Genomic DNA, 16,226 nt, shown 5'->3' on the forward strand with positions numbered 1-16,226 from the left:
CCCCCCCCAAAAAAAAAGCCAAAAAAAATATCATAACCTGCCGCGTCCACTATATACACCCTGGCAAGCAACCCCAATTGGACGGCATGCAATCATAAAATGGGATAGACCCAGCCTGGTCTCATAGGAGAGCAAAAATGGGGGCCGTGAATGACTCTAAAAGGTCCACCTGAGAAGAGAAATGTACCAAGAGTGCTCTGGTAATGATTTCATGCTGAAACCATCGAAGGAGCTTAATGTGCCGAAGAGTCAGCGTCGTGCACTGTATAGATCTCGCGTCTCTCGAGTCTCCGAGACTTGATGTGGCCGAGAGGTATAAGTGTGGTTTTGAGTAAAGCGGTAATTTGGATGTAATTCCAAAGGTTGTGTGCAAGAAGTGGTAGGTACTGAGTGAGTCTGCTGAATCATTGGTGTACTCTGATGACGAGCGTGTCCAGGACCAGGCGACTGTTGTATTTGCACAGGAGAGGTAGGATGCTGCATAACAGACAGCTCTCTGTGATGCTGAGAAGGTAGAAATGTAGGATTGCCAGCCGAAACTCGTGCCTGTTGATAGGGATTGGAGGATCTGGCCTGGTGGTCAACAAAGTAGCTGGAAGATGGCGTCGAAAACATCATCTGGCCTTGGCCGAAAGAACCCATGTCAGACTGGGATCGATTGTGCATCTGTCTTCTAGAGCTATGACGCCCTTGGTCACGTTCTGCTTGCGTAGCCATTGTATAGCTATCGGATTGCTGACGGGATACAGGCAAAGGAGTATGATAAGCTCTTGGCTGTACCTCCTCGTAATTGTCCTCGTCAGCTTCGTTCTCAGTAATACCTGTGAATACCGGGCAATGGGCAAGCTGCTGGATACGCCGACCAACATCTGCTGGTTGCTCTACCATTCTTGGGTTTGGCAATCGCGGCATGGGCTTCCCCAGACTGCCTTCTGTGACTCGCTCGTTCGGCCGTCTTTTCTTCTGAACAGGCGAGAACCCCACCAGATCATCAGTAGCCCAACCAGTTGGTTGGCTTAATCCTCGGTCGGGCGAGTGAAGGTCCGAGTCCATAGCCATCCCTAAAGATTGTGAACGACGGTGGCCACTATTAGTACCCGTGAGTCTCTTTGCGTAACCCTTAGGAGATTTCGGCTCCTCGCTGCCAACAGTAATATTAGGAAGGATCTCGATATCCGGGAAGCACCGCAGCAGGTTGTTCAAAATCTCAGTGTGCAGTCGGTTAAATATCTCCAGTATTTCCTGAGTGCTGTACCCCTTTCCACACAAATCCAACAGCCAATCTGGGACTGCAGTGGCGGGTACTGGTGGCTTACCTAGGGTGCAAGCAAGATCATCGAAGTTTTCATCTCCATCATCAGAGTTGCGGTCAAGTGTGTTGGCGTTTCTCTTTCTGTTGGCACCCTCGAGGTCATCCAATCGCTGTCGCTCGCGTTTCCGAACAGCCAATCCCCAGTCCTGAACAACTCCTGCTGAAGGATTCTTCATGTTGTTCAAACTCCACTCGTGGACTCGACGAATTTGCTGTTGCACCAAATCACATTGTAGTTTGGCATACTCCTTTTGATTTCTGTATCGGCTTCGCTGATAGTGCTTTCGACAGTAATGGACCCAGACATGTGGAGGGATGAGTCTAGTACACATCTTATTGCGACCAAATATGTGAGAGATGGCCTTGCGCGGCTGTGAGCCTGTGTCACAGTTCGGAATGTACATACACACAACAGCATTGGCGTCGCCATCTGCTGCGGCACTTGGCGGGGTATCAGGCGAGGGAAGAGTTGAAGGAGTGGTGGTTGGGGATGCGCTATCTGGATGACGCGAGGAGGGAGGAGTAGGTTCGGCTCTTGGCCGAAGATTCGTTGATTCTCTCATCAGAAAGTCGGTTGCTGTAACTGTGATATCTGGCGCAGATGCACAACGTTTGTGAGATTTGGGTAATGTGGATCCGTGGTAGTTCTCTGATAGGGCACTCAAGTACTTGAGGTTTCTGCACTATCTGTTAGTTGATCAGGGACTCTTCTAATCCAAGGGACAAAATAGGTTGACGTAGTGTAACAGCCAAATAGAGGACTAAATGACAAGAATAGCAAGGGTTGAGATAGAAATTAGTACTTACGGCTGGTGGTAATCTCCTCCGCTTAGATCGGCTTCTCCAGTATTGACTCGTAGTACTGGGCTTCGTCTAATAAGAACAGCGTCGCTGGGAGAACCAGGCCGTTCTTGGAATCGATACTCTCTCAAGAGATTGGAAGATCCGTTATTGTTCACGGAAGAAATGATCCGGGGAACAGAGCTCTGATTCACGTATTTGGTTTGATAGTTTGACAGATGATGCTCTGCGACCGAAGCAAAAGTATCTAGAGGGTCTGGGTCTGTAGGAGAACCAGGTTGTTCTTTAGATCGATCCTCTCTCGAGAGAGTAGAAGACCCGTTATCGTTCACGAAAGTAGCGATCCAGGGGACAGAGCTCTGATTCACGAATTTAGTTTGACGGTTTGACAGATGATACTTTGCGACCGAAGCAAAAGGATCCAGAGTTTCTGTAGGAGACAGGCTTGGGCTAGGGCGAGCGTCGCTACTGTTATCCAATGAGGTAGAGTCTAATGGTTGTGTTGTGTTTCTCGACTTCAAGGAAGGGCCGTCCACTGACCAAGTACTCGGTAGTAGATGACAGCTGCCAATTGTTGATATGGACGAGAACCGGGAGTGTGCTACAGATTGTAAAGAAGATGATGTGGATGAGGACAGACTACTTCGGCTGTCCGAAGATTTATGTTTAGGCGACGTGGGATTAAGGTTTTGGATGTCCAAGTGTGAATCATCGTGGTGAATCTCCCGAGGGGCTGAATGTGCCATTTGAGATGGTGTGGCCTGTGTGTTAATGGATCGCGACGCGGTAGCGATCGTGTTGATCGGTAGTGAATAACCACCAGCGTCCCATGGTGTTCGACTTCGTGATACAGCGCCTGAATTCTCCACCAACTTTTGCTGCCCAGCAGCTGTCGTGCTTGAGTTCAATAGCGATGTTACATCCATCCTGTAGGCCCTCTTTGGAGATCCCCTTAACGCCTGAAAGCTTTCCTTGCTAGGTCAGTACCTAAGAAGCCGTCCACGAAGGCAGGATGAGTGTTGCAGTCCAGAGGCAGAGTTTGAAGTTTCCACAGAAGTAGGGAAGAGGCTTGATGGTGGTCCTCTAATTCGAAGTATGGTCCGGACAAAGAGCCCCTCAAACCATCCAGTCTGGAGAAGGGATGTCAAGGATATATATGTAAGCCTCAAGCTATGTTGATCGGGGCAAGGTGTTCCGGATATCTTCTTGACTCAAAGGATTCTGTCCGGCGAAGGCCAGCGCCCGGCAAGAACAGGTATATTTCGGAGGAGTGGCTGACAGAAATTTGCGCAGGAAATCCCCAGGTCTCCCAGAAGTAGAAGCCTCGTGGTCGAAGCGATGCCCAGCAATGCATTGACCTCACCGGAAACGTTCCAAACAGTCTGACGGAGGCTGTGAAGCTTCGTGTATCGTGCCTATCGTCTAAACACCTGACTTATCAAGTCATTGGGCCGATTTTCTTAGGCCCAGAAGAAACGACGAGATCGTCTGCCCCGAAACGTTGGAGCTTCCCAGCATTGATTGCGGGTAAGTCTGGTTGCCCGAATATATCAGGTCGGGGTATATACCAGATCGAGATACTGCGACTGGACAACGAACCGGCAGCGATCTCCAGCTAGATTGATTACAAGGTTGATCAGGAACTGCTGCGCAACTTGTCGAGTGTCCAAGAAAACGTTCAAGAATAAGGAGGGAATGATTACGGTTTCAACGAGTATAATGAACGGTTGACGAGAGGAGAAGATATTTACCCAAGTACACAGAAGCAAGAGATCAGAAGATAGGACGAAGAAGTCAGGGCTGGCGATCCAGACTACCTGGGCGACGTAAGGCTGGTTCGGGTATGCGTCCAAGACCGGCCACGCTTGGTTGACGGGTAGTGGAAGAGAGAAAGCAGAAGAAGAGACAACGGGCGGCGACCGGCATGAGCACCCACTTGTGAGAATGGAACAAACGAACTGAAGTTGGAAAATCAATCAATCTACGTGTGATGTGAGGAAGTGTGTGATGCATAGTGCATTGATTATTCTGAAAATCGGGGGACTCGGCCAGTGTTTGAGGTTAGGACTCCCCACACACTCCTCATGAGGGTGACCCATGCGGACTGTGTCAAATTTGGAGCCTTGTCGATAGTACGGAGTAGTCAAGGGTCCAGGGATCAAGCCATCAAAGAACCACTCGGTTCTCCTGGTTGGCTGACCGGTGTATCGTGCGCCATATAGTGGGTGTGTTTCAAAACAATGCATCCTGACGCTGACTGTTAATAATGCCATCGTCCGAACTGAAGCATAGATCTCCTCAAGGAAATCGAGTGAGTTGCTTTGAACCACCATTGATACTACACAACAGGTGTTAATGATTTTTTTTTAGCAATCAGTGGAGTATTAGGAGATCAGCCAGCGAAGCACGGAGGGACCCAGTCTCGTCAGCCTTTCCAAGGATCAGTCCGAGCTCCTGCTACTGGGACAGAATGTTTGACCTCAAGGCGAATAGAGCGAGTCCGGGCACCGGTAGCATACTCCGTAAGGCCATGGCTGGCGTCTGACCGTCAACACGCGGACGGATGCAGCTCGGGAGGGAGAAGCCAGGTAAAGGATATTTGAAGATAGGACTTGGGTGGATTGGGTCCAATAGTGCTATCTTGGATACCTGCAGCCATGCGATATCCGAGCTAGAGGCACAGCATGTAGCCTTGTCTGTACGGTCCTGATCGGACGGACTTGAGGCTGTTAGGCCTGTCATCGTGACGAGGTGGTGGAACTACCACTTCAATCGCCCACTGCTGAGGTATGAGACGAGATACTCTGTACCGTCTTACGATTCATACATAATTGCTAACTTAAGCTCTCTCGCCTTTCAGGTGCCAGCACATCTCTGCGTTCACATGGGGTGGAGGAGTGAAGGGGGAGGGAGGAGGGGAAGCTCCGAACTGCAAGCGAGTCCAGGATTACTGCCTCATGAACTGCGAATCGTCAAGGCTCAGGCCAAGGTAGTGGATGAAGGCGAAAGCGAAGCAGGTTGAAGCAAGTAAAAAAGAAGGTCGGGAGGGAGGATAACAGTATGACAGGAAGAATAGTCGAATACGGTGCGGGAAGGGGAGACAGGGAGCAGGGAGTCGTTTCTGAGGCCCAAACGTGGTGTGCGGCCTATGATTGGACAAGAGCAGCGGTGGGGAGGTGGGAGCACTGCGAGGCAAGTGAGAAGAGCGTGTTTCGAAATCTGCCGGACGGGGATTCTTTGGCGCAGAGCGTGCAGCGTACTCTGTACAGGGTACAGCAGACTGCGCAGATCCAGATCCAAATCCATGTGTCGTGGTAGGCCAGAGTGACAAGTCTGACGGTCTGACGGTCTGAGGGCCGGCCTGGGCTGGGCTTTGGCATCTTTCGCCTGATCTTTTCGTTGACATGGCAGCATTCGATGACGAGTTCGAGAAGGCGCAGTGCAGTTCTGAAGCATAGGTGGCTCCCTGTCCCATGTCCCATGTCCCATGTCCCATGCCTCATCCCCGCTGTCTTCAGTAGGATCCACGAGTGTGCTGCGCAGGCAAGCAGAGAGGCTGGTCGAAGAGCGTCTGGCGGGAGTAAGCAGCACGGCATGGCACAGACATCATCATGTCCTGATCACGCAGTGTGTGAGGATCCTCAACTTGCCTTGCAGAGAGACATATTCTGTACTCCGTACTCTGTACACTGTACAGTCACGTTAATCATCGGACCAGCATCTGCGTGGTGGTGGGTGTCTTGTTTCGTCTGATCTGGCTGCAACCCTGGCTGACCTGGTCGAAGCGAAGCAGCCAAACCGGCACGTGATTACCCCTGCAAACAAGATGCTTCACTCGAGAGTCGAAGCAATCCTATCACAGTGGGCCCTCGACGCACCATGAATCACAACCAAAGATTTCATGCCAGCCATTGTATTTTGGTCTATGTAACTATTATACTGTAACAACATTCATCCATTGAGTGGGCCCTCCGGCATTGCTAACGACCGCAATTTGGTTCCTTCTCTCTAATAAGGCACATGCTCCTGATCCAAGCCCATCGATCCATTGATCTCACCGCAACGCCGCACAAAGAAACCCCCCAAAACCATCCTAGAATCTCTACGCTTAGAGGACTCACCCTCCTTAAAGCTCAATGTCAATTCCAAGGTCAATGGCACCAATGATATCGTCATCCATCAAAGGGCGGCGGATAGTTGGTAACCCCTTTTTGTCGCCATTAGAAGCTTGTAACTTGGCAATGTGGGGAAGTGGCGTGCTGGGCTTCTTCGCCGATAGGTTTGGAGTACCGGCAGCGGGAGTGCTTGTTCCGCTTCCCTCACTATCGGCCTTCTTGGCACCGAATCCCTCGGAGACATCGTGCTTAAACTTGGCACGAGTCTTAACGCGTCGAGAGTGATCTTCTACGACCACTTCACCGCGAGCAATCGCAGCCTCAGCAAGCTTAGCCGCCCTTCTCTCATTGATCTGAGCCTGACGAACCTCCTCGGCGTTCTTGCGGCGATTCTGCCTGTTAAGAAGGGCCAACCGTTCTTGCTGACTCATTCCAGTTGGAGTTGCGCTCTTCTTTGGTGACTGCATCGAAGTGCTATATGCCAATTTTGGCCCATCTAATGCTTCTAGCTCCTTCCGGAGAGCCTCCACCTGTGCTTCATCACCGCGGGCTTTTGCCTCCTTGATGAGATTGTTCAGGCGATTACGCTCAATTGGAATAAACTTGTTGACCAATGCGCCCGACTTTGTAAGCTTCTCTTGCAATTCAGCCTCAGTCCACGAGCGATTGACAAGGTTATTGATATCAGTGATTTTTGCCGCCAGCTTTGGTCTCGTGGGCAAAGGAACGCCTTCTGCAAGACAAGTCTGCCTGTACCGATTCCACTCAGCCTGTAGGGTCAGCATCGTGTTCATCTGCGTAAAGATCTAGGTATACAAACCTCGGTGAAGGGAGAATCAGAGCAAGTAATGAATGGCCAGTTCCTCTCTGCTTTGCCGTGGGCCGCTCGTATGTATTGTGTGGTCTTGAAGTGCTTCCCATTGGCCGTCTCAATGGCATATGGTCTATCTTCAACAAAGCCTTCCATAGCGTTAGCATAAATATAAAATACTGGAACATTCCATACATACCTTTAATGACGGCCATGCGATAGATGTTTTGGTTGGTTTCCTTGTCAATCCCAACACTGATCCGAACAAAGCAGCCGGTGATTGCCTCATCAAAGCCGGGATAGAAGCAGACCATGGCGAACCGGCTTCTACCAACTCTAACCCTTTCAATATCATGAAGCCCTGCCGGCTCTGCATCACGGTAGTCGGGTGATTGTGATTTCTTATTCTTCGACCTTCCATCATCCCATTCTACCTCGCTCTCCCCATCAGCATCTACATCAGAGTATTCTTCATGATGTGACCGTCTATCCTTGTTGCGCTCCTTGTCTTCATCACGGCGGCGCTGGCGATCATTCTTTTCAGCTCGTGCACGCTTGAGGCTGTCGATTCCTGTGCTGGATTCGCCGACTTTGCCACCGCCTAGCTTTGTCCTCTGGCGAGATGTCTTGCGCTGGTTCTCATCTAAATCTGCAGTCCCTGCTTTGCGCTTCTTGTCCTGCTTCTTGCTCTCGGCCTCTCTAGCGTTCAAAAGTTGTCGGAGAGCGCGGTTTTGCCTGTCCCGCTCGACCTCCTGAGCACGCTCGGCAAGAAGCTCCTCACGCTTTATCTCAGGCATTGCCATGATTTCTGCCTTGTCGGCCTCGTCCACGAACTTGCCCTCTAGCGGATACCTGTCGCCATCATCGTACATGCCAGGCGCATCAAGTTCAGAGTCTGACTCGTCCATAGGTGCGGATCGTAGGGAGTCGGGAGATGAATGTCTGGATGAGCTGGTAGGTAATCAGCATTGAATACAGATTACGAACGATAGAAGAGCTTGAAGGGCAAGGCGCTCAGAACTTACGCTTCACCCTCTTCCTCGGAATCATCGTGTCTTCTGCTTTTGCTACCACCAGACTTTTTCCCGCTGGCTTTACCCCCAGCCTTATGGTCTGGTGATGCCGAATCTTTTCTGCTGGTGTTCATGGGCGCATCATCCTCGTCAGAGGAAGCATCTCCTGCAAGAGCAAGGAGTTCATCATCGATGTCCGCCATTGCTAGGGAAGTTTGTGTGTGCTGTTTTTGTTTGATTCAAAGAGATCGACACGTTACGCGGGATGTGTTGAGAAGATGCAAGGCGGCTGAGTGCGGCTGCTCGTAGGTGGCTGAACGTGGAAGTGAATCTGACGGGCGCGTGCTAGGACGGAGTCCTATAGTTGTTCTGAGTATGCCCAATATCCAACAGTGAGAAGCCGAAAGAGAGATTGTTGGTTTCGTAGTCGCAGGTTTAGCAATGTGGCGACTCGCGAGAGATTTTGGGCGAAGGTGAGAGTGCAACAACTATTGTACTCCGTATTGTACTCAATCGGTATAGAAAGGCTGGTGTCGATGAATGAAAAGCGTTTAGCTCTATCCTTAGCGTAACTCGGCCCGTCTTTTCGCCGGAACTTTAAATCCAACTTCCCTAAATCGTCACATAATACATCCGAAGGTCGCATCAAGTAAGACACTTAATGATATTCTTCATATTTATTTATTTCTTGATTGATTGATTTCTTTACTCTTTCTTGCCCATTCCTCCCACTCCTCTCGAACCAGTTTCCCAATTACCTCAATATACTTGGATGAAGAACGACTCGCAGACTCCTGAGTCGACACAAAATGACATCGCTTGCAACCTATAGACGTTCTGTGCTTCATGCAGCACATCTCCCGGTCTACGACTTCTTAGCCCCAAGTTTTATTCAGATTCCTAGAGCGTCACGAGTACGATATATATCAACAACCCGAAAACTCGCTGCAATTCCAGATCAATCCTCAAACACACCTAATCCAGGCCAATCCGCAAGCTCCAATGCACCCTCTCTGAAGAAACCTCTAACTCAAGCCCAGCGTGAATTTCTCAGCCAGGCAGTTCGTACACCCTCCATGCATACGGAGGCTGGTTCTAACGGCTCTCTAGTTCCGAGTCAACCAGGCCGGCGAATTGGCCGCTACTCTGATTTACATCGCCCAAACGCCTCCCATTGTGGCCTCTCATCCGCACCTTCGTCCTCTCATGAAGCACATGTATGACCAGGAAGCTGGCCATCTCGAGACCTTCAATACCCTCCTAGCAAAGCATCGCGTGCGGCCTACAGCCATGTATCCGATCTGGACAATTGCGGCCTCAGCGTTGGGCTGGGGAACAGCCATCATGGGGAGAGAGGCTGCAATGGCATGTACCGAAGCTGTGGAGACCGAAATTGGTGGACATTACAATGAACAATTGAGGGTGTTAGTAGATATGGTGGAACAGATGGAAGAGTCGGGCGAGGAAGTAGGAAACGAACTAAAGGAGCTGATGAGCACGATAAGAAGGATAAGAGATGAGGAGTTGGAGCATTTAGATCATGCGGTCGAGAATGAAGCGAAACAAGCGCAGCCATACGAGCTCCTGACGGGTATTATCAAAGCTGGCTGCAGAGGTGCAATTTGGATTAGTGAGAGGGTATAGAATTTATTATGTATTGATGTCTTGAAGTTGATACATTAATGAAGAAAAAAAGACAATGCTTCGTTCGCTGTTATGCTAAAAGGGACTAGAACGACGCCAACCCAATGCACATACATGCTCTTCCTCTTGCTATCACGATACAGTATAATATACAAAGCTCGAATCGGCCGTTAATATTTTAGTCACTGTTGAGGGGTCAGTAATGCCTGCATTGAAGGGGCGTTATGACCTACTAGATTTGAAGAGGCGCCACTTGATCTACCTGGTACAGCCAATTTGAGTTGAGTTCTTCTTTGATGAGCCAGTCATACGGAAAGGCGACCAGATGTCCTTGAACCATACTCAAGAGTTCTTCGGTGTCGGCCGGGCTGAGGAGATCGTCGCTTGCAGAGAAGCCCCGACGGCTACCCTTCGTAGTCCCACGACGACGCTTTTTGACAGAGCCTTGGTTCAAAGTGTTGGGAGGGGCAGCATTGCTTGCCTTATTCTCTGGAGGCGTCGTCGAAGTGAATGTAGCTTTCCGTGAGGCCGATTGTGAAGCCTTCTCGGGTTCTGCGGTCGATGAATTGATCAACGTAGAATCGAGGGGCGGGAAGTTTTCATTCCTCGCAGCCATTACTGGTGTTTTTGGTAAAGATGGCGCTTCACCTGATACCCGCTTCATAGTAGCTTTCTCATCAAGTCCATCAATCTGGCCGTGCGTGGTCGCTTCATTGGCATTGGAAGTGCCGAGGCGCTCATTATGTTCCGCATTGGCATTCTCAGCCCATTCTGCCACAGTCCCATTATTTCCATGTGAATTGGCCTTCTCGGATATGGTGGTCAAACCTTGACTTATACCTCCCAAGCCTGGAACTGTCGTTGCTGCTCCAGGTGGTCCACTTTTACCCGGGGCTTCTTGCTCTTCTCGTTCGGTGCTTTTGACACCACTTTGCGCCTGGGCAAATCTCTCAGCATAAGCCACAAATTCCCTGTATTCATGCCAATTCGTGACCTCGCTGTCAGGATGACATCTGAATACCCGTCTGAAAATTTTGGTATTGTTCTCTGCAATAAGTCGCCACGTATCCTCGAAGAAAGAATCGTCCAGTGGGTCCCGCATACAGTCTTTATCCACGTGGGCTGTTTTGATATCAGCTGTCACCGGATTGTAGGGCTTTGACGTGGGATTTCCAGATACATCGAAATGTAGCGGAGGCCCACCGATATCTGTATCGTCCAGAGCAGGGAGAGGAGGGAGCTGAGAGAGTTGAGATAGCCCTAATTGCTCTGTAGTCCGTCGTGGCAGCAATGGCGGCAGTGGTGGAAGACTATCGCTGCCGGATCTGCTGTCATTGCTGCCGCCGCGCTGAAGAGCAGCAGGCGAAGCTCCGGATTGTGGCTTTTTTGGGTGGTCTACGGTACCTCTGCCTTCCGCTGCAATATCCGCGAGCAACACCTCGCGAGCCCCGTCAACTAGAATCGAGTCTCTGCCACGAACAAGCCCAGCTTGCTCGGCAGTCTTCCAGTGGTCTCCACCCTCCCCGTCAACGTCGGCAGCATGTCGTGCGTTGCCAGTGACTCTGCTATCGGTTGTAAGAGGTTTGAACTTATCAGGTTCTATGTTGGGATTATCTTGTTCTTCCCAGTCGACGTCGTGATTGAAGCTCCGCAATTCCTGCTTTGCAATGCGTGCAGCTTGGTCAAGAAGCCCAGGTTCCATCTCGCCAACCCGGTCTTGCACCGAGTCAGTATCGCCAGCGTCACCATAGATCCCATTCATCTTTGTCTCATAGTCTTCCTCTTCTTTATCCAACTCCGCGCGGCGCTCCTCCTCCATGATCTCGTCCACATCAACGCCGAGGTGCTCCCTCATCAGACGCATGCGCAGAGTGTGGGCAAAACGGCCAACGAGATATGGTTCTCCATCCATTACTGACCAAAGCATATCGGTGTCTCGAACCACAGCCGCACACTCGGAGTCTCGCGAACCTAGCATAGATCTTTCGTTGATGTTTGCTGAACCAATCAATGCAATACGGTCATCGACAATGATGATCTTCGCATGGATATATAGCTGTTCAGTCACCAGCATCTTCTTTGGGCCGATCCTGCCCCATGCTCGGAGGCTATAGAATTGGACGAAGTCTTCGGGTTCGATGCCGTAACTCCGCAAACGGCCGAAGATTGACCCTTCACCACGGCAAATACTACGGAACTGGCATTGCATAATTAATCGTACACTCGTGCCATCGGGTTCGTCCACGGTGTTTTGAAACCCCGGCATAAGAGGAATGAGTATGACGCATCGCCAACTCTCATTGTTCTGATAAGCTCGAATTGCACGCTCGACAATGGCATCGCCAATCTTGTTGACGATTTTGACGTTCATCGTCTCACAACTCGTGATAAAAAACTGGTTCTCCATGTAAACAAAGTGTTCCGACTCCTCAATCATTTTGCAATATGCATTCATGATACTGTGCTCCGTCTCTGTGACTCCTAGGGACCAGTCCGTAGCCGAACGTAGTATCTGGACCTCGCAGGTACCAGTGAGCCCCAGGGCCTCAAGGTCAGCGGGATCATAGTCCGGTGGGGGAAGCAGAAATGGGGTTGGTCTTGTAGGTTTACGACCTCGAAGCACATAATTCCATCTTTGCACAAAGTGGCGGGTTAAATCGCGGGCAGGCTGGCCAACAACTTGCATGGAGACATCATGCCAAGGCATTCTAGGAGTCTTGGAGCGGTCATACATCTCCGCGTAAGGTTCCGAGAGCTTGTAGAAGTCTTGGACTCGAGGATTTGAATAATCTTTACCAGGCCATAGCTGGCAGTGATCCGCATCTTTGGGAAGGTCTGACTGTTCAAAGCCAGTTGGCTTGTCGTCCACCACAGAGTGTTGTGGTGTATCCCATCGACCGAAGCAGAGGTCGATACCGCCGACAAAGGCCACGGTGTGGTCAACGATGCAGATTTTCTCGTGATGGGCGAAGAAGAACTGGTTCTTCTTGAACTGGTTTGGCGACCTTTGTACGAATATGTTGGGGTGGAGGTCGAGCATCGAAAATTTGGTAAACTCAGAATCGATAGGAATGGCAGCTTCAACATTTCTGTAGATAATGATGAAGATCTTGACACCCTCTCTGGCCTTCCTCTGAAGTAGCCTATCAAGACGCCATTTCTGACTGATCGCAGCAGGCCTTCGCATGTACAATTGAGGGCTGAGCCACCAATCATGAATATAAATGACATCTTTGGCCATGTTTATGGCTCGAGAAACATTCCACATATAATCCCGGCCATCTACAAGCCACTGGGCGTAGACATCGGTGCGCACGGGTGCAAAACTTCCAAATCGATTTGGTTTTGACCATGGAGTATTATTCAACATGAACGTCAAAGACTCCTCGAATTGTCTTAGTTGGCGCTCATTCTTAGCTAAGAGCTTGATCTTCCCCTCTGAGTTCTGCAATTTCAAGGTATGATGTTTAGGATGTTTTGCAGAAGTCTCGGCTTGTGCAACAATCTCTTTTCCAATCTCTTTTCCACCTAGCTCTTTGAGCTTGCGTCGCTTTTTCCTGATCTCGAATTTTGGATCCACAAGGTAGACATCATAGATGTGCATATTCTCTGGGGATTCGACGCAGACAATGTAGCTGTGTCTGACCAGAAACCATTTCGGAGAGTGTCGAGAGAAAACGTTCTTGGGTGCGAGCATTCTCCTGACGTCTAGACCCTTCGCCGATTGAATGACAAGGAATCCTTCCTTCCCATGGTAACTCCCCTCGGCTGCCAATCGCACTCCAAGAGCAGAGAGCTCCAAGAACCGACAAAGGCGGTTGCTATCAGCTCGAAAGATGAGCCATCGAATCATTTCTTGGAGGTATTGCTCAAGCCTCCTACGTTGTCTCTCATTGAAGATCCTCTTCTGGTGGGCGGCCTGGCTCCCCCCAATAACAGCTCCAGTATTTGGATCTGTTTCTACGGCGCTGGACCTTCTTCGGCCTCCGCCCAGTGAAGGGCGTTTCTTCTTCCGTTTTCGCTCCGTTTCGCTATGCGTTGCCTCTCCAGCAGTCTCGGAGGCACGGATTGTCTCTGCTTCGTCTTCTTCACTTTCGCCAAGTCCGCGAACGCCCCTAAAATATGGAAATGCTGATTTGGGAAATCGAGGTTGCTTCGGCCTCGAATCAACATCGCTCCGGAGTTGAATATACTTATCGCTGCTACCTTGAAATTTGTAGCGTAGGTGCAGATTAGCAAAATCTCGAAGAGAGCGATGAACAACCCATTTCATGCGATTCAAGCCATTTCCATATTCAAGCTCGATACTGAAGACAAGATGTCTTTCCGTTTCTGAAGGCTCGTCGAGACTAGGCTTACTGTCTGTCACCCGTAACTTCAGCTGTTCGAGGAGAACAGGAATACGTTTATTTCCGTGCTCATCTCGTTGAATCATGCTAGCAAGCATAAGTGCCGCGGGAGCCCCAGCACGGAGTTCAGCCATCAACTCTGCCGACTTGAGATAATCAACCCTGTGTTCCTCCTTCTTCTGACCCAATAACTTGAGACCGTGCTTCAGCATCCGCCATCTCTGAGCTCCAAATGTCGACGCACGCTCCGCTGCTAGGAAGGGTCTTCTTGGAGCTGGTCCATCACCGTCACTCTGACCTCCTCCTAGCCCGGTGAGTGCACGCCTGAAAGTGCTTGGTCTTCTCGAAGTCGGTGGACTGTCAACGTCAACAGAATTATTTCCCCCGTAGCTCTGTCCTCGAGCACCAGTCATCCATGAGCTTCCACGTCTCCAGGGTCGCTGAGCATCCAGTCTATCACGGCCTTCACCCTCCGAAACATGACCTCGCTGCTCCAGCGATCCATCTGTCGCTCGCCGACTCAAGAAAAAAGTTGGACGGCCACTCCTCCCCGCATAATCTGCTTGCGCCGTGTTCCGTGCTCTGGGTGTATTCGGTGCGGTCTGGCTCGCCCCTGCAGTCTCTGGGGGTCTTCGCATCCGACGCTTTCGTCTGATTCGATCAGTATCAGGTGCACCTCCTTCATCAGCTGTCTCCTCAGCATCCGCATCCACGTCGCTGCCTTCTTCTTGTAATGTCTGCGGGAATCTGGCTGATCGATCTGTGGCAGGCGAAAAAGGTGCAGATGCCGTACCTTCGTCAATGGAGTTCGCAGTGTTGCTTTGATTCCTACTATGAGTACCTGTGGCAGCCAGTGCCTTCAGTTTTGACATCAAAGATTGTCCTCGGCGGTCCTTGCCTGGGGTCTCCCAATCTTCGACCCCCCATGAACCTTGCCTGGAATGTCCCGCATAGGAAGCTCCCGGATCTTGCCTTGCAAACTGCACACTCCGTCTACCTGGTGGGGTAGATGTGCCTGCACCCGTAGCCGGGGCATCGTGTGGGAAAGCACTTGACGGGGCTGGTCCTTGCTTCAAGGCTGATGACCTGTGGGGAGAGTTGGCTGTAGCAGTAGGTGGCCTAATCGATGATGCTGGGCTATGACTATGGTGTGCAGTACCACCGTTGATGTAATCTGAAGCCTCGGCCGGGGCTCTGTTCGTGTGCCAGTTCGATGTTGTGGCGCCGTCTTGGGACCCGTCAGCACTCAGCTCAGCCCGCAAGTCTGAGAGTTGAACTGCTGCGGATCCATTCGCATTTGTATGTAGAGGGGGTTCTGAAGCTGGACTTTGTGTCACTGGTACAATCGATTCCTCATTGCGTTGGGCCATGCTGGGTCCCTAGCTCCTCGATACCGTTATTCAGGTGTTGCGCAACGCAATAAGAAGACCGTCCCTTCAGGGATACTTCTTGTGTTGCTGTCTACAGGCCGCAGATGGTGTTCATGGCTGACAATGCGATTCCTAGCATACCAGCCTAACGTCTGCACAGGGTTGCAGATCAGATATCTCGAGTCGAATGGCTAGGTACAGCGGCTGGCCGACACTTATTCGGTGGACGAGGCAACGCAGAACTCATGAACTAGGGAGGCCGGCAGGTATGTATGGAAGCAGGTAGTGAGGAAGCTCAAGCGTGTGCAGAGAAGTGCCAGTGTTCAAGAGGTAGTGTGTAAATAATTGGGATGACCGCTGTGTTGTGTTATGGACAACTGGGCTCCAGGTAGGCAATTTCCCTGCGGTACACCGCAAATACCTTCCCAGGTACCGTACCGCACCACCGCAGCCGATCAAATGACGTGGGGAAAAGGTACAGCGGTATGGTACACCGTACAACGTAGACGTGTCGCATATGGGCAGTACCAGTGGATACCTCGGGTCAAGGCAAGTTTATTGTGTGCGTGGAAGTACCTCGAGGTATCTGCAATGCAACAGCACAGAATACATAAGGTAGCTGTGTCCTAACCGTTGCATATTATTGAAATCCACCTGCAGTACGGTAAAGTAAAGATTCCTCCTACATAGGTCGGTCGGTCGGTCGGTCGGTCCGCCCTTTGTTCCGTACCGGCCCGGGTATTACTAGGCCCACTCGAGTGAAGATAGATAGACCACCTCCCCACGTCCCCCACGTTCCCGTCAACCTTAT

The 16,226-nt window shown here is 50.7% G+C and overlaps 5 protein-coding genes across 5 annotated transcripts; 1 reads left to right on the forward strand and 4 right to left on the reverse strand.

Annotated features, from left to right (window-relative positions):
- Window positions 1–178: 178 nt before the first annotated feature.
- M430DRAFT_154047 (hypothetical protein) lies at window positions 179–3,158 on the reverse strand. The gene is made up of 2 exons (XM_024863237.1): window positions 2,120–3,158; window positions 179–1,990 (listed from the first exon to the last, which is right to left on the reverse strand). Exons 1-2 carry the CDS (start codon window positions 3,037–3,039, stop codon window positions 250–252), a joined length of 2,661 nt encoding a protein of 886 aa, XP_024724950.1. The 5' UTR covers window positions 3,040–3,158; the 3' UTR covers window positions 179–249.
- A 1,799-nt stretch (window positions 3,159–4,957) lies between these two features.
- Window positions 4,958–5,839, reverse strand: M430DRAFT_154062 (hypothetical protein). Its single transcript, XM_024863238.1, has one exon. The coding sequence runs from the start codon at window positions 5,607–5,609 to the stop codon at window positions 5,061–5,063; it is 549 nt and encodes a 182-aa protein (XP_024724951.1). The 5' UTR covers window positions 5,610–5,839; the 3' UTR covers window positions 4,958–5,060.
- A 174-nt stretch (window positions 5,840–6,013) lies between these two features.
- M430DRAFT_130947 (hypothetical protein) lies at window positions 6,014–8,535 on the reverse strand. Its single transcript, XM_024862166.1, has 4 exons — window positions 8,065–8,535; window positions 7,239–7,990; window positions 7,049–7,188; window positions 6,014–6,998 (listed from the first exon to the last, which is right to left on the reverse strand). Exons 1-4 carry the CDS (start codon window positions 8,253–8,255, stop codon window positions 6,240–6,242), a joined length of 1,842 nt encoding a protein of 613 aa, XP_024724952.1. The 5' UTR covers window positions 8,256–8,535; the 3' UTR covers window positions 6,014–6,239.
- Window positions 8,536–8,714: 179 nt separating this feature from the next.
- M430DRAFT_130951 (hypothetical protein) lies at window positions 8,715–9,756 on the forward strand. Its single transcript, XM_024862167.1, has 2 exons — window positions 8,715–9,113; window positions 9,163–9,756. The coding sequence occupies exons 1-2, from the start codon at window positions 8,862–8,864 to the stop codon at window positions 9,694–9,696; spliced, it is 786 nt and encodes a 261-aa protein (XP_024724953.1). The 5' UTR covers window positions 8,715–8,861; the 3' UTR covers window positions 9,697–9,756.
- A 118-nt stretch (window positions 9,757–9,874) lies between these two features.
- M430DRAFT_23880 (hypothetical protein) lies at window positions 9,875–15,415 on the reverse strand (the record flags this gene model as incomplete). Its single annotated transcript, XM_024864975.1, has 2 exons — window positions 9,875–9,881; window positions 9,930–15,415. 2 exons carry the CDS (start codon window positions 15,413–15,415, stop codon window positions 9,875–9,877), a joined length of 5,493 nt encoding a protein of 1,830 aa, XP_024724954.1.
- Between the last annotated feature and the right edge of the window lie 811 nt (window positions 15,416–16,226).

Source organism: Amorphotheca resinae (assembly GCF_003019875.1).
Source record: "Amorphotheca resinae ATCC 22711 unplaced genomic scaffold M430scaffold_1, whole genome shotgun sequence".
Classification (NCBI taxonomy): domain Eukaryota; kingdom Fungi; phylum Ascomycota; class Leotiomycetes; order Helotiales; family Amorphothecaceae; genus Amorphotheca; species Amorphotheca resinae.

Bases quoted from the DNA above. Each gene is read 5' to 3' on its own strand.
- M430DRAFT_130947 (XM_024862166.1), bottom strand. From the start codon at position 8,255: ATGGCGGACATCGATGATGAACTCCTTGCTCTTGCAGGAGATGCTTCC. The intron at 7,991-8,064 runs GTAAGTTCTGAG...ATTACCTACCAG, and splicing joins TCCGAGGAAGAGGGTGAAGC to CTCATCCAGACATTCATCTC. The intron at 6,999-7,048 runs GTTTGTATACCT...CTGACCCTACAG, and splicing joins CTGATTCTCCCTTCACCGAG to GCTGAGTGGAATCGGTACAG.
- M430DRAFT_130951 (XM_024862167.1), top strand. From the start codon at position 8,862: ATGACATCGCTTGCAACCTATAGACGTTCTGTGCTTCATGCAGCACAT. The intron at 9,114-9,162 runs GTTCGTACACCC...ACGGCTCTCTAG, and splicing joins GTGAATTTCTCAGCCAGGCA to TTCCGAGTCAACCAGGCCGG.
- M430DRAFT_154047 (XM_024863237.1), bottom strand. From the start codon at position 3,039: ATGGATGTAACATCGCTATTGAACTCAAGCACGACAGCTGCTGGGCAG. The intron at 1,991-2,119 runs GTAAGTACTAAT...CAGATAGTGCAG, and splicing joins GGAGGAGATTACCACCAGCC to AAACCTCAAGTACTTGAGTG.
- M430DRAFT_154062 (XM_024863238.1), bottom strand. From the start codon at position 5,609: ATGGGACATGGGACATGGGACATGGGACAGGGAGCCACCTATGCTTCA.